Here is a 27318-nt window from a genome sequence, read left to right as displayed (position 1 = left end):
CGTTTTTATCATTTTGATCATTTAAATGATTTGAAAGGTTGACATTGAACCTCATTGTATGTGAGATTACCATGACAAATCTGTTTTATTCAATTTTATAATAAAACTCCCATAAAAACCTGATAGGCAGTTAGATGTCCTGACTTTTACTGAGGGGTATCAGAGTACAGGTGGTTGTACACAAGTGCTAATTATCATTTTGCTTCAACTTTCCAATAATGAAGACACTGGAACTAATATATTTTGTGCTCTTTCAAAGTTAAATTTAAATGATAAGTTTTGTTACACTCTGATATGAAAGCGGCAAGTATTGTAGGTAATACATTAATTAACTTACTCTAGGTTTGTTTTTGATCAGGGAATAACATAACAAAAATTTTTAAAAAGTTGATTTTGCATAATACCTCCCCTTTAATAATTCAGTCCCATTGGGACAAGCTCAGTATATTGTTCTACCTTCCACGTTTTACATTCACTCAGACACAGAGGTCAGAGGTGAACCTTTCAACATTATTGTAATACAGCTTAAATACGTTCCTTTGCTAAGAGCATTGTGTTGCGATACAAGACCCGCTGCGTCAGTGCAAGATATCATCTGAACACGCATGAGCTAATAGCACGCTTAAAACCGTTCATGCTGTCCACTTCTCATAACCCCGGCAGAGCTGACCGCCCCAACCTTTCAGTGGCATGAAAACACGGCCAGAAATCCAAAGTAATCTGCCCGTCCCGCGAACTTTAGTTTGGGCCCGGCAGAGTGATGGGACTCGATTTAATGGCCACTTCTAATCTTTATTCTGTCCACTCTGCATTGTTTCCTCCCATTTCTGCCTTATACCCACTGAAACTCTTCTGTGGATTAAAAACCATGCCGCAACAAATATCAGAGAAATCAACAGAAAATGCTGCCTTGTACAAACCCTTGCATTTTTGTTGGAAAACATACAGAAGAACTGTTAAAAAACGTAAACAAAGAAATGAACAAACTGAAGATGTGGTTTGATGGTAACAAGTTGTCGCTAAATTTGATTAAAATTAAAATAATGTTACTCGGGAATTCTAAACCAAGTTCTGAAACAAAAATAGAGGTAAATGGTGTGACTTTGGAAAGAGTTCGCAACGCTAATTTCTTGGAGTGATTATCGATGACAGGGTTAATTGGAAACTGCATATTCAATATAAACAAAATAAGATATTAAAGAGTATTGTTATATTGCATAAAGCCAAGAAATTGGTTGAACAGGAAGCATAATATTCTCTACTGTTCCCTCGTTTTACCCTACTTCAGTTACTGTGCAGAGATATGGGGCAATAATTATGTCAATTCATTACAAAATGAACAGTTACAAGGAAATATTCAAAAATTGTTTTCAAAAGAAGAAGGATTTTATAATCTTAGAGGAAAATAAAAATTAAAAGTTTGTAAGATCAGAACCACAAGAAGAAGTTTTTGCATTTCAGTCAGTGGTATGAAACTATGAAACAGTTTGACAAACATTAAACAATTCAAACGTTTATATAAGAAAATGGTTTACACTAAGTATGAGAAACTATTTTGATGTGTTATATTGTTGTTGTTACATTATTGTTGGCATCAACATTAGCAATATTTTGTAGTTAATACTGTTAGAGCTATTATTAATATATCATTGAGTGTACTGCATTGCACCCTTGTTTTACTAAGCTCATACTTATTTGAACATTTATTGTTATTGTATTGTTGAAATTTTTTATAACTTGGCACATTCAATGAGCTAAAATAAAAAGTTATAATAAAAAGAGGGTTTTTTTTGTTCATCCAACTAATCAGTTAAAGAAGAACTGAACCAGAACCAAGACCCTTAGACTATTTTCTTTTCCTAACTCTCACTTTTATACTAATGAAAATAGTTCTAATTATTGAATTAATTGGAATAAGAACTTAGAAATGATTAACTTCTTTAATCTCATGAGAGAGCAGCAATATTCTGAGAAACTCTGCTGATATTCAAGATCCAATCATTCAGTTTCTTATTCAAAAAACGTTGCTTCTTCGCTCTGGCAGGAATCTCTATTATGAGTGTCTTTGTTTTATCTTGATTTTGTTTCTTTTTATTTTAATAAGTCACTAGAAAATAGATCACAGATTGATCGATGATGACTATAAGCATTTATTACATTTGAATCATTGCTTCAATAGTGAATAACTGTTAATCCAGCAAACCTACTGCTTTTTCTGTTAGACGCTGCAAACTGCGGCAGAGCTCCACCTGACAGAACGAACAACCAGAGCTGCAATGGCACGGTTTAAATGAAAGTATATTTGAGTATTTCTACTGTCCAGTCAAAGTCCAACTGGGAATCTGTAGTAAGAATTAGTAACACTCAGAGGCGTTCTCCATCCAATCTGACTTTGTTGCAAGAACAAATATGCTAAAAATTTGTCCCCTATATGTTCAATCTTGATAGAGACAAACTCCAAAATATGTAGTTCTACAAATCACTACTTCTTAATTATGCACAGCTTTTGTTGGTCTACAGCTTAAAAACTTAACCAAGTTGAGCCTTGTGCTTGGTTCCATCCAACCTCTTCCTGAACTACAATTATGCTGCTTCGTTTAGTGACTTAGAGACAACAGTGAACCCAGAGCTTTAATTAAGTCATTTAATGTCTCATCTGAAACATCAGCACTATCTAGGTAATGGTGAAAATGCTCACACACAGGAGACAAAAGCAAGGTACAAAATAATCCATGGCAGAAAAATATAGGCAGAGAAGACTACAATGCAAAAGAAAAGAATACAGAAAATTATAAGAAGCGTGAATAACTGTGTGTCATCAGTGCTACCTTTATTGGATGAACCCCTGAGTTTGAAAAGAAAAGAAAGAAGTATAAACAAGAGAAACATGATCAGTAAAAAGTTGGCATTTTTCTAGATTTTAAGGATGACGAAGAGAGAGACAGAGCCTGTTGAGTGACACCAGACGAGATTGCATTTTCAAGTTTTAATATTTACAAAACAGCAACAAAAAAATTACCTTTGTTAGAAACACCCATGCCGGCTGAGGACATAGTAGCGATGATGATAATTTTAATACTGATAATATTAAACAAATTACCATTTTTTTAGTTTTTTTTTTTTTTTTTTTACTTCAACAAGTTCACGATTATTTTTTTAAAGAAACATAGTATTGTTAAAGTCTAATACAAAGAAATAATCAAACAACAAAAAATGAACACACACAAAAAAAATGCGGTGTCACTTCTTTACAAGACGGAGTGGAGCGAGGCACCAGACGCTCTGTGCAAAAGGGACATGCTGCCCCTTCCTTTTCTCTGGTGCGGTTTTCCCTCCAGTCAAGCAGTCCACCAGAGCAGCAAATTCAAGATCTGCTTCTCTCAGGCAGCTGAAGTGAGGGGAGTGGGCACCACAGTGAGACTGTGGCTGCCCACCCTGCGTGGAAGTGGTCCTGTTGAACAAACAATGTCCAATGTCCAGGTTTGTACTGCAGTCTCTGGAAAGGCCAACTCTTATTTCTGGACGAGTGGCTGTCCTGTTAGCCATTGTAGCTATGACAACCTCTCAGCTCTTTTTCTGACCAAGTCAGCAAGATCGTTAATCAGGCAGATAAATTAAAACCTAAATGGAGTTACAGATTTTGAAAAGTAAAAAAAAAAATTGAAATCTAGATCTGCTTCGGGTTTGTTTCCATTCGAGGCGCTGATTTCAGATTACATCAACAACCAGTTGAAATTATTATTTTTTTATTACTGTTATTTTTTATTATTATTTTTAATCAACACCTGTTTTTAACACTCTGGTGTAACAAATTCAATTTTATTGTAGCTATACAACATTGTGATCCTTACATGGCCTCAGTTGAAGGCTGACATTATTGTTTCTTAAAAACACACATAGAAACCCAAAAGTCCAAGAAAGACTTTTGGGTTTCTTAAAAGTCCCAAAAGCATTAACAGATCAACTTCCATACTTCTTTTATTCTGCTTTTCTGTAAAATTAGCTGATTTGTCCCTCAACTGACGTCACTAATGTCTCTATGTCCCCAGCTCTCTGTCTTCTACTAAAACACCAAGTAGTGTGAATGGGGGTTATCCACACTACTTCATTTTTTTGTTTGGATTCCCCTCCTCTTTTCACCCACCTGCCACCCTCCAGCTGTTTGAACCCGCTGTTATTTACAAGACCTGGAACTTCCAGGAGTTCTGGTCTTTGTAGTCCAGACAGTCAGCGGCATTGAAATTGAGCTTCCAGGCAGCTTGGTCTTTGTAGTCTAGACAGTCGACAGCTCCGAAGCCCAGCGAGGCTGCTGTGTAGCCCTGCGAGGAGAGCGAGGCGGGGGACTGGCTGAGGGGCCCTCCCATCGAGGAGGCCGTGATGGGGCTCAAGGCCCCTCCAGTGCCCGACAGCTGCGGGTGCATGGGGGACAGGTAGGAGCTGCAGTCCAGGCCGGTGAAGTAAGAGGAGGAGCCGGCGTAGCTCTGGCTGTAGGCTGGCGCCTGGGTGTAGGTCATGGGGTAGGTGGTGGTGCGTTGCATGCAGGGGGTGGTGGAGGCTGACAGCGGGTCCGGCAACGGGGAGATGGAGGCCGGGCTCCAGATGGAGACGGTGGCACTGGCAGAGCTGGAGCTGGGGGTGATGGCTGTGCCTGGAGGAGGTGGCGGAGGGCTGTAGGGTCCATTGGTTGGGTTGGCACTGGCCTCGGAGGGCGCCTCTCTGGCCGGGGAAGCCTTCTTCTTTGGAGGCCGGGGTTTGGATTGGCCGGTGCTCTGCTGCTGCTGCTGGCGGCATTTGGCACGGCGGTTTTTAAACCAGACCTGCGGAGCACCAAAGTGCATCAGAGTGATCAAAATAAATAAAATAAAAGAAGAGGATTCACAAAAATATGAGAAACATTCCACACGTTGGCCTAAATTGTCCAGTGACAATACCTGAACTCTAGACTCAGGCAGGTTGATCTTGAGCGCCACCTCCTCCCTCATGAAGATGTCTGGGTATCGGGTTTTGGCAAACAGAGCCTCCAGGATGTCCAGCTGCGCACGCGTAAAGGTGGTGCGTTCCCGACGCTGCTTTCGTGGCGTACCTAAAACAAAAGATTATTATTATTATTATTATTATTATTATTATTATTATTATTATTATTTATTATTATTATAAGAAAATCGAGCAATTTGAACGAGGAGTATACAGTTAGTGTAAAAGGGTTCTTTATTCAAACGACCTTTTCTTTCCCGAGAAGATAAAACAAATAGGCCTACAACAATAACAAGAATAATTATTGTTGTTGTTTTTGGTTTAGTTATTTTACTGTAATATTGTGGAAAATATGCGTTACGTTTTATGGTTTTATAACACTCCACGAAACATAACACGTCATTTACACCTTGGGAAAAAAGCGTTTCAATGAAATCGTCATGAATTCATTGCAAGTAAAAATCGATTCAGCTGTTTTGAGGGAGTTCCTTTTTCTTTTCCTTATTTTTTAAAATTGTCATTTGTGTTTTTCCTGGTTTTCGCGTTTAATGAGATTTCATGTAATTGTCCAGAATACTTTAATATTTTATAATTTAAGAGGGAGTTGATTTATTATTATTATTATTATTATTATTATTATTATTATTATTATTATTATTATTTTCTCTGTTTTTCACATTTCTATTTTTTTCTTCTGACTCTTCACAAGAGTCAGTAGAAATTGACTCTAACGACTCAGTTTCTACTGATAATTATTGATATTATATATAATATCAATAATTATTCTTGTTATTGTATTTGTTTTATCTTCTCGGGAAAGAAAAGGTCGTTTGAATAAAGAACCCTTTTACACTAACTGTATACTTGTCGTTCAAATTGTTCGATTTTCTTCTGTCTTGTCGAACCGGCGCCGGAAATCCCTGTTTTATTTGAATTATTGAGTGGAGATGACAGATGTTCGCAGCGCATTGAAAAACAATAAGCGCGTTAACCCACCGAGTTAAAAAAAATGGATAACTAAAAACACACAATGAGAGTCTTTTCAGGAAGTAGGTTAGATGATTAGCGCAGCAGATTGGAGTTTGTTTTAATTCTGTGAGAACAGGCTGCATGTTCATTCACACACAGTTTCAATGTTTTGTTTCGAGTTTTTTTGTTGTTGTTGTTGACTCTGTAATCCTCTGAACTGACAGGTCAAGTGAACACATGTATGTCCTGATACCCGAAAAATCAGCCACAGAAAACGGAGCATGAAAACTGAAGGAAAGCTTTACGCACAATTGATTTGCAAGTTCATTTCCACAGGCTTGCACGTGTTTTTCAGCTGAGAGAGTAAATTAGAGGAATGAAATGGACACTAAGAAAACATTCAGTTAATGGAAAAATGAACGTTTTACTTACTGGGGTATCCCACGGCTGCAGTGTGTAGCAGATCCATGCCCGGGCCGGACAGCGTTAACCCGTTCACGGCGTAATGGGGTTGCTTAATGTAGGACATCATGCCTCCTGCTGGCTTTAAAACACTCCCTCACTCCCTCACTCTCTCTCCTTCTCTCGGGCCGGGGGCCGGCTCTCTGAACTATTCTCCAGGGGGTGTCTCTCTCTCTCTCTCTCTTTTTTTCTCTCTCTCTCCTTTTCTCTCTAACCCGTTTTCCTCCCTCTCTGTTCTTCCTTTTCTCTTGTTTTTCAGTTGTTGTTGTTTTTTTAACTATTTTCTGTCCTCGCCTTTTGCTTTCCTAACTTTCGGCTGCAGTGCACCTGTTCTCACCTGATGCGTAAAAGCGCAGCAGACCGGAATCGCTCCCTGACTCTTTAGCTCTGATTTTAAAAAAATGACAATGAAAAGAAAAAAAAAACAGTTTAAATCAACAAATGGCCAAATTGTCTGGAACAAACCCGCGCATCTATTTTCCTCCCTAAAACTCCGTGCGTAAAGTCAGTGCGCATCAGGAAAAGAAGTGGCTCTGAAAATGTTTTGCCCGACGCGGTTCCCGGTCCCTGGCAGGAGGAGGAGGATGCGCTGCAGGGTGGACAAGTGAGGCGAGCAAGAAGAGACTGGCTAATTAGAAGAAACTTCTTAACAAGTAGACGCACTGAGCCCTCCCCCTTCCCTCTCTCTATCTCTCTTTCTCTCTCTCTCTCTCTCTTACGCAAACTCATTCGCTCACTTGCGGGTTCAGGTCGGTTATCCTTTGTTTTATTTTATGAATTGTTGCACATCATTTCTCATTGTAAGTTATGTTTATTTGACATATTAAATTTACACTTAAAATAAAACTGTATTTTAATACACACACGCATACACACACACACACACACACACACACACACACACACACACACACACACACACACACACACACACTTGTTGATATGCTCAACAATTTACACAAAACATAAACGGAAAGGAAAAGAGTGAACAACTAAAACCGAATAATGACGTTTGAAAGAATAAGGTTTAAAGAAAATTTGCGTATTTGAGCTGTTTTTTTGTTTTTGTTTGTTTGTCTTTTTTAAATAACGGCCATTTTTAAATTGACCTCCTGCAATAATTGGGCAACCTTGACCAGAGAGCCTGGGTAGAGTTATCAAGAGGCGGAGAAGTGGGTACACATCGGATTAAAAGCAGCACAAAGACCCCGTTGTTCTGCGCTTAAATCCCTTCCTGATCCCCAACATGCTCCGTTTGGCCCCTTCATTCATACATTCACCCTGAGCTTTAATAATAATAATAATAATAATAATAATAATAATAATAATAATAATAATAATAATAATAATAATAATAATAATAATAATAATAATAATAGTTTTCCAAAGCCAGCCAAAGGCACAAGCAAACTAGGCCGCTGTAGCCCTCTTTACAGGTTTTGAATAGGCCAGATTTTCGTGAATTTCTTGTTACGCTCCTGGTTTGGAGCCAAGTGATCCCGACAGTAAACCATGCTGCTTCTCCTTAAACCTGTGCTCTCTCCCTGCAGCAGGTAGTCTTGGTTTAGTTTAGCCTTGATGGGCTTCGGCTTATATGTTTCAGGCCAGGGATGAGCGGGCACACAATGGAGCAGACCTGCTCTGCAAGCAGATTACAGATGGTCACTTTATTTATTTATTTATTATCTTTTAGGGCAACACTTCCACAGGCCAACAAAGTCTGCTTGAAATATATTTTTTGAAAAGTTACTTTTGTTTCTCATCACTAACCAATCCGCTCATCCTCTTCATCTCTCTTTAGTAAATATCGCCAAAAATCTAGATATGAGGTTCATTTGTCAGATTAAAGGTACAATTTTAAAAGTTTAAATCTTTTAAATGGCATTAAACCTACTTTTCATTAAGGATACACTTCTGTTAAAAAAACATTTTGTATTGTTTTGATTTATGTTCTAATTTTAAATGTCATATTTTCATTGCCTGTAAGTTAAATATCGTCACAATTAAAGGCTTTCAAACATCCATTTGATGGATATATATTTCTAATTTAATGAAAATGATGAAGGGGTTAATTTAAAACGAATGAGTCTCAGTCAGTTTATGGTTGATCGCACCGAGATGAGATGTTTTGTTGTTGTTTTCGCGCTCGGGCTCCATGTTTCCATGTTTCCATGTTTCCATGTTTCCATGTTTCCTCCTCCTCTCCTCGGTTTCGTCCTTTATGGTTTTGCTTGTATCATCCTCTGCGGCGAGACAATTTTCCCAGTGTCCAAATCCGATTCTGCGCGCTTGTTAATTGAATCGGATTTCTTATAGTTTAAAATCCACACACACTCACACACATAGGCCCATGCAGCTAGTGCCCAAACTGTATAAGGGGTTTATCTGGCTGGGTAAAGCCAAAGCGGAGATATAAAGACACACCGAGAGCTGCGGGGAGATTCTACAGGCGTGTTTGAACGTTCCCAATGCTGGAGGAAAGTGTCTTGAGTCGATGCTGAAGGGAGGGAGTGTTGCTGTGGGTCAGTGGGTATGTTGGTGGGTGACTCTGGAGGCCTGCGTCCTTCCGACACTGGGAAACATCCAGTGGGAGCTTCACTTCGTTCACAGGTAGGCTGCGCTAATAATAATAATAATAATGTCTGATTTCTGTTTCCCCCCCTTGTGCTGCTTCGACACAGCAGCAGGTTGGACTGAGCTTACTGTCTGGAAAAAAATCTAAACGAGAAGAAGAAAAGAAACTTTGGAAACTGAGAGACCTCAAGGGAGCGCGCGGACCACGGAAGTGCGCATGCACTGTCGTGGTCCGCGCGCACTCCACTCTTTAAGTCTCCTCTGACGTCGTTTCTGTTCCACTCTGACCGGCAGCACGGGTCATAAGTCGTCCCTCTAAGATCAATCATAACAGTAAATGTTTTGCTAATACCATAAATCTTCTGTTAGATATTCAAACAAACAAAAAAATCAGCAAGATTACAATTACTCTTATGCGTGGTTCTACGGCTCGATCTGTCATTAGGCCCAGTCAGCCCGAGACACAAGCAAACTAAGCCTGCAAGTGTGAGACAGAATGTAGTTCTCATGTTTGTCTATAAAAATGGACAATCTTTCAATTTATGATGATTGTTTTTAGATAGCGAAAGATATAGCATAAGTTTCACAATTAAAACTTGAAACATTTATGATAAAATGTCCATTTTTAAATGAGCTTGCAATGTATTTACTGTACAATTAATACCAATGAATGCTGCTGCTCATATCTGCCCTTCCACATCTGGTAAAAGCTCTAATAATAATTCCCAGTTTATTGCAAATGCTTGTAAACGGTGGCTAATAAGCACAACTAATTTATTTTGACCAAATTCTTCCCACTAATTATACCAAGTGTTTAAATTAAACACTTGGTATAATTTGTTTAAATTATCTAGTTAAGATACTAAAGAGCATTGATTCCGTTTTGAAAGTGAATCATGTCTCCTTTTGCTGCATCAGTAAAACAGAATTCAAACATTATTTTATAAACATAGCATTCTTTTCAAGACCATTTTGACTAAATAGAACCTTATTACAATCTAAAGACGTTCATAGTTATTAGATTATTTCCATAAGATTAATTGATGATCTTGGATGATGGTGAGCTTTCAATGGCTTTTTCTTTTTCTCCCTGTTCTTGACAGTTTGAATGTCTGTATGCAAGGGTTAAGCTAGCTAGCATTGCCAGTCACATTCAGACCCTTCATCCTGACTTTACAGTCTCCATAAAAATACTGAACATCAGTTATTACTTATATCTCCACAAATAATTTGCTTCTCTCAGCTTTCGACACATTTAAAGTCAGATACTCTGATTAATAAAACTATATAGGTACAAATGCAAATGCTTATTGAAATATATTCTGTTGTACAATCAGTCAAATAAATTGTTTTTGGATTACAAGATAACTGTAAAACAAGCTGGGATCAATACGTAATGCTTAATGTTTCACACATAAATATTATTTTTATTTAAAAGAAAAACAGAAGTGTTGCAGTGATGGTCAATAAATTTAACCCAATTTTATGTAGCAATATTCTAAAACTTTGTGGCTTGTATATTTCTGACACTAATTTGGCTGCTGAATCATCTATTGAGTGACTTAAAATTATGCTTGAGGAAGTAAAGAAACATGTTCGATTTTATATAGTTGCATAAGGATAGTTTATGTTCTTTAAGTCTGTAGACTTTTTAAGTCAGTGAAAGCAAAAAACAAGGCACTTTAAAAGCCCAGAAAATGTTTCTTTCTTTATTAACGACAAGGACTTTGTAATATAAAATATCGAAATATGTTTTTAACGCAGGGATAAAATGCTACTTGTTTTAGGTTAAAATCTTAACCAATTTCTGGATGCCACAAGTGATAAAGTTAGGTTAGTCTTTCTGTCATTTCTGTTCCTTTTTAAATGTACTTTGCTTAATTTACTTTAATCCTGTGTGGAGTTTGGCATAAGACCAGTGCTAAATATTAATGCTCTTTGATCAAGATGGTGTATTTGAGGCGGCTGCTGTATGACAAGTGTTTCTGGGTTGTTTGAAGGAAATTGCTCCGAGATGAAGATCTGCTGGGTAATTCAGACGCGCTAGGACCCAGAGCAGAAGCAAATTAAGGACAAGCATCACATAAGAGGCTTAGTGCATCTAATCTATATTGCTACACACAGAAACTCACAGACACACACACAGACACACACACAGCATTTCATAAACATCCCATTTTGCAACAAGCACGCATTCATGTCCCCAAAGGCGAGTGTTGCCATTGTGTTTTCATTTAGTTTTTCATTTTCTCCAAACTCTTTTATTCCCCATTGCTGACCTAAGCTTCCATCTCGTATTGTTGGAGAACTTTTGCCCAGATGCTGTCCTGCTCCTCTCATCCTTTTTCATTAGCAGACGGCCTTCGATGAACTAAGAAGCCAGGAGCAAACTCATTTGTTGCAGACAATTATAGTCAGAAAAGCAAAAAAAAAAAAAAAAAACACACTCAGGAAAGCTTCCTTATCTTTCCAATGAGCGTCTGAGTGATTCATCTGCCTGTTTCACTGTTAAATCAGCTGAACAATCACTGCAGCGGGTCGACAAATGAAAAAAAGGATTTCAAGCAGAAATGAAAATGAAGTTTGACTAAGTCATGGCTTCTGAACAATCATGCTAATGAAATTATCCTTCCATCCAGCCTGAACAGAAAATGCAATTTTCTTTGTTTTCCAGTGTCCCTGGAGAACATTTACCCAGAATTCCTCCTGCTAACATGGCTAGATACTCAGTATTCATTCTGATACCTGAGTTTGATTCTGACTGTAAGAACAACAGAAGAGCAGCCGCCATGAGGCGTGCTGGTATGGATCAGAAACTCCTTCTGAATCTGAATCCTAAAACAGCCATTCCCAGCTGTTCGATCGTGTTTTTTTGGGTTTTTTTGTATGTCTGTGTGCGCAATGTGTACTTATGTTGCATGTGGGAGTGTGTGAGACATTTACGCGCTCATGCACGCAAACACCCACATACACACACACACACTCGTGCACTGAGTTCAGCCGATTTATCATAATATGCTTTATCTGAAAAGTAAGTATCTTACCTCGGGATAAAGGGAGGAAAGAGGGGTTTGTGGCCAGATTGACAGAGGAAGGGTGAACGGATAGAGCCGAGCAGAGCGCTCGCTGCTCTGGAGCGAAGAGCTGGACTTTTAGTTCGGTGGCTGGATTGATCAGAACTGAGAAGGTAACTGGGCTTGTTGGGATGGGAGGAAAAAGAGCGGGCAGCAGTGGTGTGTGTGCGTGTGTGAGAGAGAAAGAGAGTGGACAGCAGACTGATGCTTGGATGAAAAGGAAGCAGTGTGGTCTCAGAGAGGGACAGACTCAGGTAGCACTTCCTCCACCTGGAGGAAGTTGAGTTATACGGGGTGGGGTAGAAGGAAGGACAAGTGGAGACGTGTGAAGATGATAAATCAGGAGAAGTAAGTGGGAGAGGAACAGATGGGTGAAGGGGGAGCATGGGAGGGGCATCGGGACTGGACCATGAGCTCTCTGAGGGTCTTTACCTTCACATAGAGAATATTCACACAGAAACTCAGTTGAATTGATATGATTTGTTTTCTAATGTCATCCTGCCGTTGAGCTTGTACTGAGTTATAAAAGCTGCAGGGTTTGCATGTGTGTGTGTGCGTGTGTGTGTGTTTGGAGTGTGTATTGAGGTCAGTGTGTGTTAGCTCCTCATTTAGGAGATGTGAGGATTACCCAGCATGAGTTCAGGCCGCGCCATGTGTCTCTGCACCCGGACCGCCTACGTCTCCTATAGCCACAGAAACATAACCACATGAAATGGAGGTTCTCACGCTGCCTATAGGTTATACTGCTGTGTTAGTGCACAGTGCATGCCTGTGGAGTACAGACTTGCCTATGCATGGGCTTTTGTTTACGTGCACATCCATCTGGAGGGATTTAGGGTATGAGCAGTCTGGCATGAGTCTGGGCTAAAGATAAACTGCAGGTTGTTTATATAATGAGGAACTAACTGACTGTATACAGTTTGGTGTCTAGATGAAGCTTGAAGGATCACTGAGAATTGAGTTTGTCTCCATTTCACCAGCAGAACTGCTATACAGTAAAACCCATCGGGATTTAACGGGATTTTTGTGCAATAAATACAGAGTAGCCCATGAAAGTGATGCATGAGTTTGAAAACGTGCTGTGAACAAAAATCTGAAACGTTTGCTATGCATTTGTATTAAGTTCACTTTATTCTGACACCCCTAGATAAAATCTAGTTTTACATCCCATCTAAAGCAACAGGTTAGTCAAGGAGAGAATCAGTCAGAGAAGCAGCCAGGAGGCCTACGGTAGCTCAGGAGGAGCTCCAGAGATGCATGGCTCATCTGGGCAAAAACTAGTGACACAATGTGAAAACCCAAAAACTCAAGGAGTGTTATTATGTTTGGAAGGCACTTTTTTATTAATCAAATAATTATTATGGACATTAGTTGAATGAATCTTTCTAAAGCAAAGACATGTATATTTAGGAGGCTAAAAGTATGAATAATCTGCTGAAGTTCAAAAGCAATTATGTTTCACATATTTATAAAGTTTAAGCAAATGTGCTATACTCATAATGCCAGAACACAAAGGATATGAAATATACTAATGATATAATTAAAGTATAATTTTTGTTTTAGTCTAATGGGATGGGATGTAATTATTAACATTTTAAATATATTTTTTAAAATCTTTCTGACATTTGTGAAATAAACTAATCTAGTCTTGAACTTTATTCAAGTTTTAACTTGAATAAAGTCGAATCTCTTTTTGAAGGTTTTGTTAGTATATATAAAGTCACAGTGAAAACATTTTTTCTGGTTTGTTTCTGGGAAATAAAATTAGATTGTTTATTTTTGTAAACTTCAAGCATCCTGTAGCATTTCTCTTCAACAGTTCCCAGACTAATTTAATGCAGCATTGCCTCTACATGTCAGCTATTTGCTGAAAGCCGCTAATGTGAACTACCTTCTAAAGAGAACAGGCCATCTTTCCACACGTCTTCTTTAGGCTGTACCAGAGGACGTATTGGACGGAGGACGGGGCTGGGGATCAATACCAGTACAGCTTCATCTTTAAATAATGTCTGACAAGCATCTTGATCAATTTCACAGACTGCAGCCCCCCCGATGTGTGCATGTGTGTGTCCTGCTGTCTTTTAAGAGTAGACAGATTTCTAATCCGCTAGAGACAACAGCAGGTTGGGTCTGCACGCTGTGTGAGTTTGTGTGTGTGTTTGTTAACTGACATCATTTTACCCCCTCCTTGATCAGTGTCTGGGGTTTTAGCTTGTTAACACCTGTTCATGCCGTCATACTCATACACTGCAATAAAGGAGTTAAAGAAATTGTCGCTGCATCTGTAGAACCAGACAGTTTAAATGAAACCTTTATATATTTAAAAATATCACATTGGAGAAAAGCATGTGATTCATACATTCTGACAGCAAAAAAAAATTTTTTTTTGGCAATCAAATACATTTTTAACAAACTATTCATACCAGCCTGAATACTGAAAAAACTTAAAGGAAAGAATCCTGCAAACATCCGGCTGTATGAATAGATTTAAACTGCAGAAAAACACACACCCATTAGGTTGTTGAGGCCAAAGATCATGCAGGCACTACTGCATCATGAAAATCTCGATATGTGTGCCTGCGAGACATCTGAGTCTCACATGCAGAGAAATAAGTGCCAGAATGTGTGTGTTATCTCTCAGAGAATAGGAAAGTTGCTGTAGGTGAGATGATGTCCAGTAGTTTGAACCCCATCAGCACCAGCAGTCCCCTTCCCCCAACCTGCACCCTCATCACCCCATATGGGAGGAGGCAGCAGTAGTAATCATGGAAGTGGAGCAACAGGCTCTGAGCCTCACTAATCCCTGGCCACACTTCGACACGTGCCACACTGGTGCATACGCTCGCCCTGCGCACACTCACAAATGGCTATTGAATTGAGGGACCTGATTTTAATACTCACTTACACATCTGAACAATAGACATGGCAAGCACATTGCAGATGACTCATAAACAGAGCAGAGTGATAATGACTGCAGTGTTTTATTATAACATCAGGTTTGATTGCAGCTGGTTGATGGAGAGGATCAGCTTCAAGTTGCCTCATTAACTGTGCCAAATACACTTTGTTGGATCTGCAGCCACAAATCGCCAAGCTGTCCCCAAATTACACTTTTATCTTTTTGCTGTTTATTTTTAAACCAACTTGTCTTTAATGAATAAGAGCTAGCACACCCATCAATGCAACACCACACTGAGTCCTAATTGACCACTGGAGAGCACCTTGCCTTATTGCGCACACAAAGGCGCTTGCACTCGTGCACTGACTGCATCACGTACGCACACACATACAACCTTTTAACTGTGACGCACAAGGAGACAGGGCCACAATGGCTCTCTTATTGTTAATTGGCTGCTTAATCCTGAGGAATGCTTGTGATTAGAACCTGGTGGTGGGTCAGGATCTTGCTCAACACTCTCGTCCACAATAGGCGAGCTGTAACAGAGATCTGTGATGGAGCACACACACCCGCGCACGCAGTCACATGCAGAGAAATAAGTGCCAACATTAATATTTGCATAAAGAAATGCAGAGTTGAGTATAAATGTTGGTGCTTGTAGACCTGAAAGTGGCATGAGAGTTCTAATCATAGCCTCAAAAAAGTGAATGCACACAGAAATCTGCCCCATAAAACCAACTTGTTTGTGACTTAGAAGTCAGGTTTTCTAGGTTTTATTATCAATCCTAACCTCAAATTCCAAAATGGCTGCCTTGCATCAGTGTAAAAGTTGTTACCATGTGTAGGTTAATAGCAGTGTAATTCAATAAACATTAGATATAAGCACATGAGTTATTATTTCAGATTAAATATGATTGCTTAAATTAATATTAAGTTAGATACAACCTCATTTAACCCATCATACTAATAGTACTGAATAATATGCAACATCCTTAATAACATTAAGGATGCCATGGTCTTCGGTAGGACAAATCTGTGAGAAATGAGGTTAATTTACATTATAGTTGGTTGGTTGGTTTTTTGGTTCAGATCCACAAATCACAGACTGCTTTAAGGAATCAGTTTAATTATTATTGTACCGCCAAAAAAGGAGTTCCTATGTTTTCATAATTTTAAATAAAAGTTTCATAAACATGTAAATGTTATGTTTAAGGAATTTCTATCCATTTGTTCTCCATGAGAACAGTGAAATTCTCCTTTAGGTAAGCTGTATAACAGTTTAGCATTGCTTGTTGCTAACAGGTAGCTGGTCACCAGGTTCTTGGTGGTTACAGATTGTCTGTTGACGTCTTTTATTCCACCGATACAGCCACACAGACTATATGAAAATGGTGGGAAAAGACTAAGTCTCAAGTGTTGCTGGACATTCTAATAAGAAGTCTTTTTGGTAGACTCATTCTGCACAACAATGGAACCACAATAATCAACTTCCTTTCTTACTTCAAAGTAAGAGTTTCAAACACTATAGACCACCTCATCAGACTTAACAGCTGGATTACAAAGTGCACAACAGATTTCATTTGTTTCGAAATATGGTTTAATATTGTTTTAATTATGCAAGATCTTTGCTGTGAGACACTGAGAGTCTAGACTAGAGCCCCCTGGCTGTCTGCTTTGCAACCTGCTTCCAACTGGGATGATGTTCCAAGTAATCCAAGATTGAACTTCTTTGGATCTACTGAAAATAAACCTCACCTTGTTGCAGAAGAACTTTGTGGTAAACAGCTGTCAGTAAATGAAATAACTTTTCAACTCTGGTCACACCGATCAGAGACGACTTATGCTACATTGTGTCTCAGTTTTTGAAGAAATCTTGACTGCATTTAATCAGCTGCACTCCACACTAAACAGTGAGTCAGTGAAACACTAATTTATTTACAGAGCCTTAATTAAATTTGGAGGGAAAAATGAAATAAATGCATCACCTCTAACCATGTATCATGTTCATTAGCAACATTCATGACATACTGCATTATCTCATCTTGTGTATGTACTACAATTAATGTACAAATTATAATTCATGTATTTGTCATATAGTTTATCATTTCAGTATTACAGTATTATGTTGTATATTATCAGACCAAACTGCACCATATGATGTTGCATTATGTTATAACAGAACATAACATTGTATAGCAGCACAAAATATGACATAATATAACATTAGCATGACATAGCATAGCATAAAATAGCATAACATAACGTAATGCAACAGGATAATATAATAAAACAATGATCAAAGATTTTTTGATCATGTCAAAACTACATAACAGTAGCCTAGATGAGAGAAAATAAAAACATAAATGCCAACTTTAAGTTCATGTTTTCTCATAATTTATTGGTCAAAAACAAATTCCTTAAGTTAGGATTGACAGCAAAATGTAAAAATTAATCTTTTGTTTGATTACATGAATTGTGGTTTTCTCAGAGATCAGTTGAAAAAAAAAAGATTTTGTATTTTTTTAGGGCCTCAGGAAGTTCAAAAGTTTGAAGAATTAAGAATTTATTTAGAAGCACTACAGCTGAATGTCATCGGCTTAAAAACAATATGATATATAATGTAATATGTTAATGATCCGTCCAACAAGGGGTTTTAGAATAAAACAAGAAGTTAGTCGAAAACGGAGCCAGGATTCTACATCGGTAGAATGATGTGACTCATGCAGACACAGAGGTTTCTGTTTGAAGGGTAAAATCTAAACAACTTCTCACGATTGAACAAAAAGAAAAGATATTTTGCAGTTGGAAAGTTGTGGGATTCAATTGCAGTTCCTCCTATGAGTCAGGTGCAGAGTAAAGTGTTCAACTCTGAGATAATATTGTCATTCTCTTTAATAGAATAAACAAAAACCCTTATGTTGTTGCCTATTTAGTCTATCTCTGTCACTTCCTAATTTTCAACCATTAGCTAACATAACGCTTATAACAGAGGCATTTGTGGATTTTAAGGGAGTTCAAAGTAATTATGTTGAAGAGTCTAAAAATTGTATTGCTCTAAAAGATTTCTGGGTTTTGTTTTGGAGTCAGTATGTAGTCGGCATGCAGTGCTGCCCACTGACCCCTTTGCCTCTTCATGTTCTCTGTAAACTCACTTGCAGAAATATGAGACAGTGTGACAGAACGGCAGTTTAACCGCCCCGCCACTGCAGACAAAAAACAAACACACAAAAGAGAAAAGAATTACAAGACAGACTGGTTACAGGTAGACGCATAGTTAGGGTCTCTGTGAGTGCGTGTGGTTGCGTGTGTGTACGCGCATGTGTGTGTGTGTGTGTGTGTTCTGGAGGAGGTCTAGCCAGGCTGCATCACTGCTGACACACTGCTGCTGGTAAATCCAGCTTAGTGTGTCTAAAACAGGCCTTCAAAATCTGCCACAGGGCACCTAATGCAAGGGCCGCTGTCACCCGCAATCACTCACACACACCTAATCCCCACGCTGTGACCCAACACATCCACACATGCAGACACAGACCCACACATGGCCAATGCTCTGGGTCCCACTCAGCTTGGCGAGCTTGTCCCAGTACCAGGAAACACCAGCCACAGGGTCAACATTTCATGCAGGGGGGTTGGAGGGAGAGGGCATAAAGGCTGTGTTGCTGTGTGGCCGGGTATTAGGACCAGGAGAGGTTCAAGCAAAGGGTTAAGAGACGTGTGGAGGTGGTAATGGAGGTGGAAGCAGCCAGAGGAGTGGAGAGTCTGTGGGTTGAGGTTTTAAGGGGCAACTAGGTCTGTGGTCCGAGGAGGTGGCCCAAGAGTGAGAGCTGAAGCAGGAGAACACCTCTGAATTATAAAGCTAAAGCAGAGAAAACAAGCTTGAAAGAAGTTTACAAAAATTAACAACATTAACAGCATAATTTGAAACAGTTCCATGCAACAGACACGTTGAATTAATGACAAAATTAGACATTCGACTTGCTGTAGTTTTACTAAAGCCAGGAATGTAATGCGTTAATTAATTATGTAGCTGCTAATTAATTTTTTTAGACATGCAAAGATTCTGCCTGGAAACCCAAGCAGAAGGTTTGCAGGCAGAACGGCTGGAACTCGTGCCGTTCTGGTACGACGAGAGCAACAGCAACGGATGACGAAGCTGTTCTTTGCTCGCTGGGGGTTCATTTTGGCTTCTGAATACAATCTGATTGAACGCTGGAAAAGACTATTGTTGTGGGCAAGTTGTGCAAAACGTTAGCCAATCACTGCAGCTACTCAAGCCTGAAATACCATTTTAATGTAAAACATGTTGTGACAAGTAAAGATGTCCCAAAGACTAATGTCAGCGTCCACAGTCCACATTTCTAAAGAAATATTTTTTTTCAAAGAATATACATGAATGAGCAGGGATTCCTGAAACACTTTGCACCAAACTGATGGCTTAAAAACCTAAACAACAAAGTGAAACAATAAATATGTTTGTATTGATCTCATACAGATACTTATTAAATACTTTAACTGCAAAAGTGACTTTTTCAGTGAAAATGTTGCTTATTTTCTACTTTTAAAGTTTTAAATTAACATGTGATTATTTATAAAGGGAGAATGAATGTATAGATCGATGGTCTAAAGTAGTTTTACGTTGTACAATTCTGTGTAAAATTGGGATTTGCAAAAGATGTTGTGATTTTCATTTTCCCATGACATGGAAGTTTTTTTCAGATTCACTGAAAAATGCAAAAACGTTTCCAAAGTTTAATTCTTGTTGTAAGTCCCCAAAAACTATTTTTTATTGAAATCGTCAAATATGAACCTGAATTAAAAACCACCTGAAGGGACAAAGATTTCAAATGGGCTTCAGCATTTCAGAGAAAAAAACTTGAAGCAGGAAATTTATATAAAAAATTGATTAAATTACTCTCCTGCACAGACAGAATTATTGTCTTTCGTGGGTTCTTTGTATTTCTCTGTGCTGCTGCAAAGGAAACACATCAAACAGCTTCTCATGTGTATTTTTATTTTTCAGGTTTCAGTGAAGACAGTGAGGATAAAGAGTTCAGCATGGCAATAACTTCAACATCAACCTCATCTTCAGCTAATAGTAGGAAAACCAAAGGTGTAAGATCACTGTATTGTTTTATTTGAAACTGTGTAGTCAAGTTGGACTCATGGAATTAAAGCAGGAAATTTTCATATGACAGACGTTTTATTTTTCCAGATTTATTTATTTTTTTACATAAATTATCAAAAAAGTAAGGCAGGACACTAAATCCAATTAGGAAGTTTCGCATATTCAGTGAGACCAGCAGGTCTTCTGGCTGCTGTCTGATGCTCATAGGAGCAGAGCTCTCATATTATGTCCCACCTGTGTTTGCAAACAAAATCATGATCCACTCTTGGAATACACCAAGAGTTTTTAAATCCTGTTATTTAAAGGTTGTGTAAAACTAAACATGTATGACACCAGTCAAAGTTGTTGACATGTATCTTTAGCTAAATAAAAGCTTTCCAACATTTGTTTTGTCACTGGATTTTGTTCATGTATAAGATTATTGTTTTCCTTTCCTTATTATTTAAATCAGACTTACTCTGATACCTGCCCTAAACCTAACTGTTACCTGTGCACCTAACCCAAGCCTAATCCTAAACTCATTTCAATGCAAACACTAAAACTGGTGGTCCGCCACACTAAGAACGGGCTTTGGAAGCAACAAGATTACACCAGAAAAGGTCCTAAAGGGGCAACATAAACAAGCACATACACATTTAGAAGGATAAGAAGTTTAAATGTTGACCTGAGTCCAAATAGAGGTCTGTAAATAGGCAAGTAAACAGGAATTATGAAAGGGTGTGAAGGTGACTTTATGCACAACACTGCCACCTGGTGGTCGCATAAAGTAGTTCAGCTCGATGACATCCTGTCACGAACTAACTGGAATTAATGTGTACTTAATGCTTACAAACATCAGTTATCTTTTTAATTCATAAGAACAGTTTTCTTACTTTCATAATGAACCTTCCTATTAAATGATCTCATATAAAATTAAGACAGCACACCGATTATTCTGTTTTCTAGCCTGTTTTATTATGAAGTGTTGCTACAGAGGTGGAATAAGTTCCCTGGTTGATGAATTTAGAAGGGTCTAAAGAAACAGTCTCAAATAAGATGTTGGATTGTTGCAGTGGGTTTTATCATTAAAACCTCACTGGAGTTGTCAGCTGAATTGAACCTGTTCCAACAGCATTTCATTATCAGATGCACATGATCCATCCTCCTGACACAGAGAAAAGGATGCCGTTTGCTGTTTTCAGACTGCGATCGGCGGTGCAGCTGCATTGAACATGAAATGCCGTGAAGCACAGGTGTCAAACTCGAGGTTCGCAATCCAAAGCCGGCCCACTGCAGCGATCTCTAGACTCAAGAAGGTTAAGTACACTGAACTTTAAGATAACAGTTGTTTAAGTATATTATCAGGGAAGTAAAATCTATTTGCATTTGTATAAGATCAAATTACATCAATGTGAGAAAAATTTTTAAAAAGTTGTTACATTTTAAAACGTAAATTACAAATTTTAACAGTTTGCTTATGGGTAGTTTTTAGTAATACATTCTGCCACAACCAGCCCTTTGAGGACACTCATGATCTTGACGCGGCTCAAAATGAAAATGAGTTTGACACCCCTACTAAAGAATCACCGACTGCTGCCAGTGAGGACGCCTCTACTCTCGCTCTGCTATGGCAACCAGGTGGGTTTCGATCTCTGCCTCCGACAGGGTCCTGCAGAAAGGTGAGGATTAAACAGTTTTATAAGATGCACAGCATTTATATGTCATTTATGATCATAAAGTGACAAAATTTGAAGAAAATCAAAGAGCTTCTGTAAGACATTCTGAAAGTTTCAGAAACACAAAGTACATTTGATTCTATTAACATTGTAATTTTATTTTATTTTTTTACCAAAACGGCATTATTTATTAAGCTTAGCCTGTTTGAACATTTTATAAAGTTGGTCATTAAAAATTGTTTTGAGCCACATTTGTGATTTTGTTAACCTTTTGTGACAAAATAAGGTTTAGAAATTAACAGGTCAGTACACTTTTTAAAGAAATTGTACTTTACAGAAAAAGAATCTATCATGATCATAGAATCATTACCTGAACTTAGGCTTGTCTTTGGTCACTACACCGATCTCCAGCTCAGTGGCCTTGAAGTCCATCGACAGCACAGAGGCCAGACAAGATATGGCCATCTGCAGTAAGAACAGAAAATTAATAAAAGAAATTAAACAGGAGAAAACCAAACAAATAAAATGAATTAATACATCAATCAACCAGCTCTTCACATTGTTCTCAGCATTTTAATGTTATTCTAGGGACAGATTTCTGGTCTCATTTTTTTGTTCCGATGCATTTTAATGACCAAACTGAGTCCTTAACAAACTCCTCCATTGATTTTTGACCCATTTTCAAAGCTTAAATGAAAAGTTCTAACTTTCATAATACTGAATGTGTTTTTGCTGATGGTGTTTTTTATAAAAAGAATGAAGACCATCGTGGTCCAGTCGTACCTGTACTGCCCTGTCATGGCTCAACTCTGGCTTCTTCTTGAGTTTCTTCTCTAAGTAGCTGTTGGCCTCCGTCTGTTTGGCCCCGACCGCCGTGGCCCTGAAGCCGCAATAGTATCCTGCCGGGTCACATTTATACAAGACGGGGCCGTGCTGGGGGTCCATCGCCACCAGGATCATACCTACAGGGATTGACAGGAAAGATTTTAGAAACAGAACAGAATAACGAGACTTTAAATAAGCCCACAGTCCCTGTAAATGTTAATCATCCAGTTTGTTTTTACCTTTTTATTCAAAAATCAATTATAATCAAGAAATGTGACTTTTTTGACAAAAAAGACCCCACCTCTATAAGGACAAAGTGACAACTGATTTCTACAAAATTTTATTTATGGTTTCTTATGCTTTTTATTGTATTTCTGACACATTTTATATTGAGAAATAAAATAAAAGTTAAGGAGAAATAAAAGCCGTCACTCACAGCAGCCTAGTGGTCTCATCTCTGCATTCTGTGTGTACACCTGGGAAATATCCGCCAGTCTGCGACACAACACGTCCGCTGTGATGTCATAGCCAAACTTATATTTCCATTCTCCGGCCTCCACTCGGGCCCGGTGAACCTGTGAGCGGCTGTCCGCTATAGAAGACAAGCGACCAAGTTTGAAACCCTGCATCTTTAAAGTAAAAACCAGTGGCAAAGAAGATCACAGGGATATGTAACAGACGGTACGAGGGTTGCAACTACTGATTTCTATTATTTTAGAAATTGATTAATCTGACCATTAATTGGATAAAAAATTCTACACATTCTGCAGATTTTTTTTAAACCACCTGTTCCTATTTTTAGACAATATTAGAAGTACATTGGAATATGCAATAAACAAATTATACAGTTGTTTTTTACATAAGAAAATAAACATTTCATTGACTAAAATGCAATAGCAGCATTCCTTTAGCAAATTATATATCTGCGGTTAAAAAATCCCCCAAAATTTCCAAAATCTACGTGTACAGTTTTTGTGTAATCAGTGCTCTGAATATGTTGTTCTTTCAGAAAATGGCCTTTTTTTTGAGTCTGTATGCTCAAGTTAGTTGACGATTATTTCAGTAATAGATTCATCACGATTAATTCTACTAGTTGCATCATCCCTCGTTGGTACGCACCGTTGTGGCCCGTCATCACACAGCCGATACGAGGGGTTAGATGGAACATGTTGGTCACAGTGGAGGAGTCCAGCAGCTTGTCCTACAGTCAAAGGAAAGCAAGAAATATCCACTTTAATCAGGTAATTCTCTGTAGATGTGAGTTCAATTCAAAAATATGAAAGTATGCTGGATAATCTACATAAGTTTTACCATATTACCTGACCAAATGAGCTAAAAATGGTTCTGTGTTGTAATGTGAGTGACACACTGTTGCAGGTAGGATCAGCTTCATAAAGTAGCATTGTGTTCCAGCTTTTTGCTGACTTGAGCAGTGTATAGCTTCACTGGCTCCAGCTCAACCACAAGGCCTGCGTTTGTGTGTGTGTGTGTGTTTGTGTCAGATATCCTACCGGTACTTTCTTTTGCGTCACCACCACCACACTGTCCGACCCTCGGATTCCGACAGATGTCAGCCCACTCTGAGAGATGGCTTTGAAGGCATACTCTGCATGGGAGCACACCAGTACACACAATGAGGAAAGACGGCAGGGCGTGTAAACATTTACCATTTTAAAATGTAAAACTTTGATGTCAAGGACAAATATTTGAAATAAACTGATCCCATCAGCACAAACATGGACGCTGATCAAATTATGGACACCGAGATTCAGATCTAGGTTTTGACTAGGCCATTTGACCATAATCATGCATTGATTTGTTCCATAAAAACAAAAAAATGTAACTGAAATATTCTATTGTTAATTAAGAAATATTCATATATAGAGTATTGTTCTGAAAATTAATATTGAGAAACTTTGAGCCAGAATTAGAGACAGATACATATGTTCGTGTCAAGGATTTTTACTAAACATATTTCCACAAGTATCTATTCTAATTGTTTCTCTCTGAAGAAATTTGACTTATTTGCACTTAAAAATATAAAAGTCAACCTTTTCTTTACATTAGATTCCAACTTTGAGATGTCTAAATGAAATCAAGATCTGGTCTTTGACTCCAGATCTGCTTCAGCTTTTATTTCTTTACAGACTGTTTCACTTTTTCCTCCAATATAAAGTAAAATTTCTGTTCAAGTTCTGCTGCAGCAAATCCTCCCCGAACCATCACGCGTCTAGCTCCATGCTTCGCAGTTGGTAGGATTTTCTTTTTGTTTTTCCTCAAATGCTGTTTTTGTTTTATGTCAAATATGTCTTCTGACCTTGGTGACCAAATAATTAAAAATCAGAGTCACCGTAAACAGGTTTACACACCTCATATGAAAGTTAGACATATGTAGTGCCATTATTTTTAATCTGTTGCAGTTTGGAGGAGGTTTTCTGTCATTATTGCAGTGTATTTTACACCTTTTACGTTCCAATAAACTCTGACTGACTTTCTTGCAGTTGCGCTATACTGTTTTCACTGACAGATGAATTAAACGGTGCTCTATGAGAAAATCAAAACTTGTCATTTTGTTTTATGAATTAAATCAGCCTTAAAGTTTGTCCCTGACCTATCTTAATGATGCTGTTCGTTCACTAATGTTCCCAAATAACCTCTGAGGCCTTCAGAAAACAGCTAAGTTTATGCTGAAAAAATATTAAACACACACAACAATCTTATATATGTGGAATAATGTATCTGGTTGACCAAAAGGTAGTTGATGGTACTTGATTTAATTTAAGGGGAACAAAATAGAGGATTCAGAATACAAGTGCACACCACACTTTTCAGTAAAACTTAAAATTAAAACCACGTGTCATTTTCAAGCATACTTTTCCAGAGGACTGGATGTAACATAAAATCGCTCTAATTCATGCGCATGGGTAATAATAAGATTAAATTCCCTGAGTAAGAGAGAGAGCAGAATTAGAAATACTGTGTGTCATCTAATTTTTGTGGAATAATGTATCTGGTTGCCACATTTTAGCAGGTAAAGCTGCATGTATTCACATGAACTCAGGGTCAGGAGGCAGCGTTTGGCCCACAGCCTGCTGTTCTTGTGCTGACTGAAGCCTCCGAGCCTTAAACCGTGATGACAGGCGGCCAAACCTGGCAACCTGGACGCTTCTGTAATGTTTTAAAGCTGCTGTTTACGGTTATATGTGCCGTCAATAACATTAAGTGTTAAAAATAAACTTCAAAATCAAAAATCCCGCGTGTAGTTTAGAAGATACAGGTGAAAGTTTGATGCTAACACAGCATTCAGACACGAACCAGTTCACCTAACTGCCAACACCGAGTTTATGTCTCACTGAAAGTTAACAAGAGCCTTTATTACGAAGTGCAGCCGCAGCAGCGTCCCTCTGACAGACGGCAATCATACGCAGGTGTGTTAGTGTCGGCTGATATACCAGAAACAGGTCCTTACCGACTTGGTAGAGTCGGCCCTCTGGTGAAAAAATGGTGATGTGTCGGTCAAAACCAGCGTTCGAGCCGCGGGACATTTTCCTCCTCCGGTCTGACCTCAGATGAACTCGGCGGGGGGTCTGGTTTGACCTGCGTCGGGTCGGATAGTCGATAAATGTAAAACGTTTGGGAACTAACAGTCAGGAAACAGCATGGCTGCGCTGTCGCTGAATGATAAAGCAGGATAATGGAGTTACTTCCCTGAGTTTTTTTTTCTTTTTTACTTTCTCTTTCAGTTACATTTCAGAGCCGCTCCGTTCCTCTCTCGCTCATTGGGCGGCGACAAGGAAACAAGGAGGTTTTTCACCTGACTAACAGGTGGCCATTTTAGGAGTGTCAAACACGAACGATGCGCTTAAAGGTGGGAGACATTAAGGACTCTCATTCCTCCTGACCTCCAACCTCTCTTTCTGGAGGCCTGCTGGGTCCGCAGGGTTTTTCCGCCAGGGGCGGATCCACGGAGATTTCCAAGGGGGCCCATTTTCTGCCCCTCAGTGGGAAAATGTCCATGTATAAGGAATAGCAATAACAAAGAATGGGTCTAAAAACATTAAGCTGTATAATTACAAAAGAAAAAAAAAAAAAAGACAGATATAGATCCTAAAGTATTGCTGCATTAAGTGAAACTGTTCACAGTGTCTATTTATTTAGGATAAACAGGTTGCTACTCTTTCGTAATTCTTTTTGGGGGAAAAGAGTTTTGGAAATGTTTTACAACACCATATTTTGTATTTTTACATCATTAGTATTATTCTGATTATACTCTTACTCCAGTAAAAATTCTGGATATTCTGTACTCACTTTCAGTATCCAACATTTGTTACGTTTATTCACTTTATTGGAAACATACCTGAGTAACATACCAGTAACAAACCAATAATGTTCCAGGCACAAACCTACATTTCATGTTAGAGTGAAATTTCTTGTTTCTACACAAGCTTTGTTGGTCAAATAAAAATATATTCTATCTGCTGAGCCATTTAGAGATCAAGTGAATTAAATACTTAGAACTTGTCACTAAAAGTACTTTACCTTTTTCTAAATACAATACCTAGTGTTGTTTCTCATGATTTATATTTAACGGCACAGACAATGAACTTTCAGTCATCCATATGACCATCCTTTCGTTTGACCACCTTAAAAAGCACAGGCTCCATTATTTTATTGAAATAAAATAGCTCCCATTGATTGAGCTCCTTAGAAAAAACATCTCCAGTGGGATTTGCTTATGCCAGGAATTAATTTTGTGGTTGA

General features: G+C 38.5%; 2 protein-coding genes and 1 long non-coding RNA gene across 3 annotated transcripts; 1 reads left to right on the top strand and 2 right to left on the bottom strand.

Moving 5' to 3' along the window:
* Positions 1-2630: 2630 nt before the first annotated feature.
* Positions 2631-7024, bottom strand: LOC129359360 (homeobox protein otx5-like). The gene is made up of 3 exons (XM_055028930.1): positions 6376-7024; positions 4932-5083; positions 2631-4817 (listed from the first exon to the last, which is right to left on the bottom strand). The coding sequence occupies exons 1-3, from the start codon at positions 6473-6475 to the stop codon at positions 4179-4181; spliced, it is 891 nt and encodes a 296-aa protein (XP_054884905.1). The 5' UTR covers positions 6476-7024; the 3' UTR covers positions 2631-4178.
* A 4988-nt stretch (positions 7025-12012) lies between these two features.
* LOC129359258 (uncharacterized) lies at positions 12013-20460 on the top strand. Its single transcript, XR_008605884.1, has 2 exons — positions 12013-12166; positions 19973-20460. It is a non-coding gene; the product is annotated as an uncharacterized LOC129359258 (long non-coding RNA).
* Positions 20434-26300, bottom strand: psma6l (proteasome 20S subunit alpha 6, like). The gene is made up of 7 exons (XM_055028759.1): positions 26027-26300; positions 24069-24163; positions 23677-23758; positions 22994-23149; positions 22516-22694; positions 22103-22197; positions 20434-21725 (listed from the first exon to the last, which is right to left on the bottom strand). Exons 1-7 carry the CDS (start codon positions 26100-26102, stop codon positions 21668-21670), a joined length of 741 nt encoding a protein of 246 aa, XP_054884734.1. The 5' UTR covers positions 26103-26300; the 3' UTR covers positions 20434-21667.
* Between the last annotated feature and the right edge of the window lie 1018 nt (positions 26301-27318).

This window comes from Poeciliopsis prolifica, unplaced genomic scaffold, assembly GCF_027474105.1.
Source record: "Poeciliopsis prolifica strain line A6 unplaced genomic scaffold, Auburn_PproV2 SCAFFOLD004, whole genome shotgun sequence".
Lineage (NCBI taxonomy): Eukaryota > Metazoa > Chordata > Actinopteri > Cyprinodontiformes > Poeciliidae > Poeciliopsis > Poeciliopsis prolifica.
The sequence above is the reverse complement of the archived record's forward strand: the minus strand, read 5'-3'. Positions and strand labels throughout refer to the sequence as shown.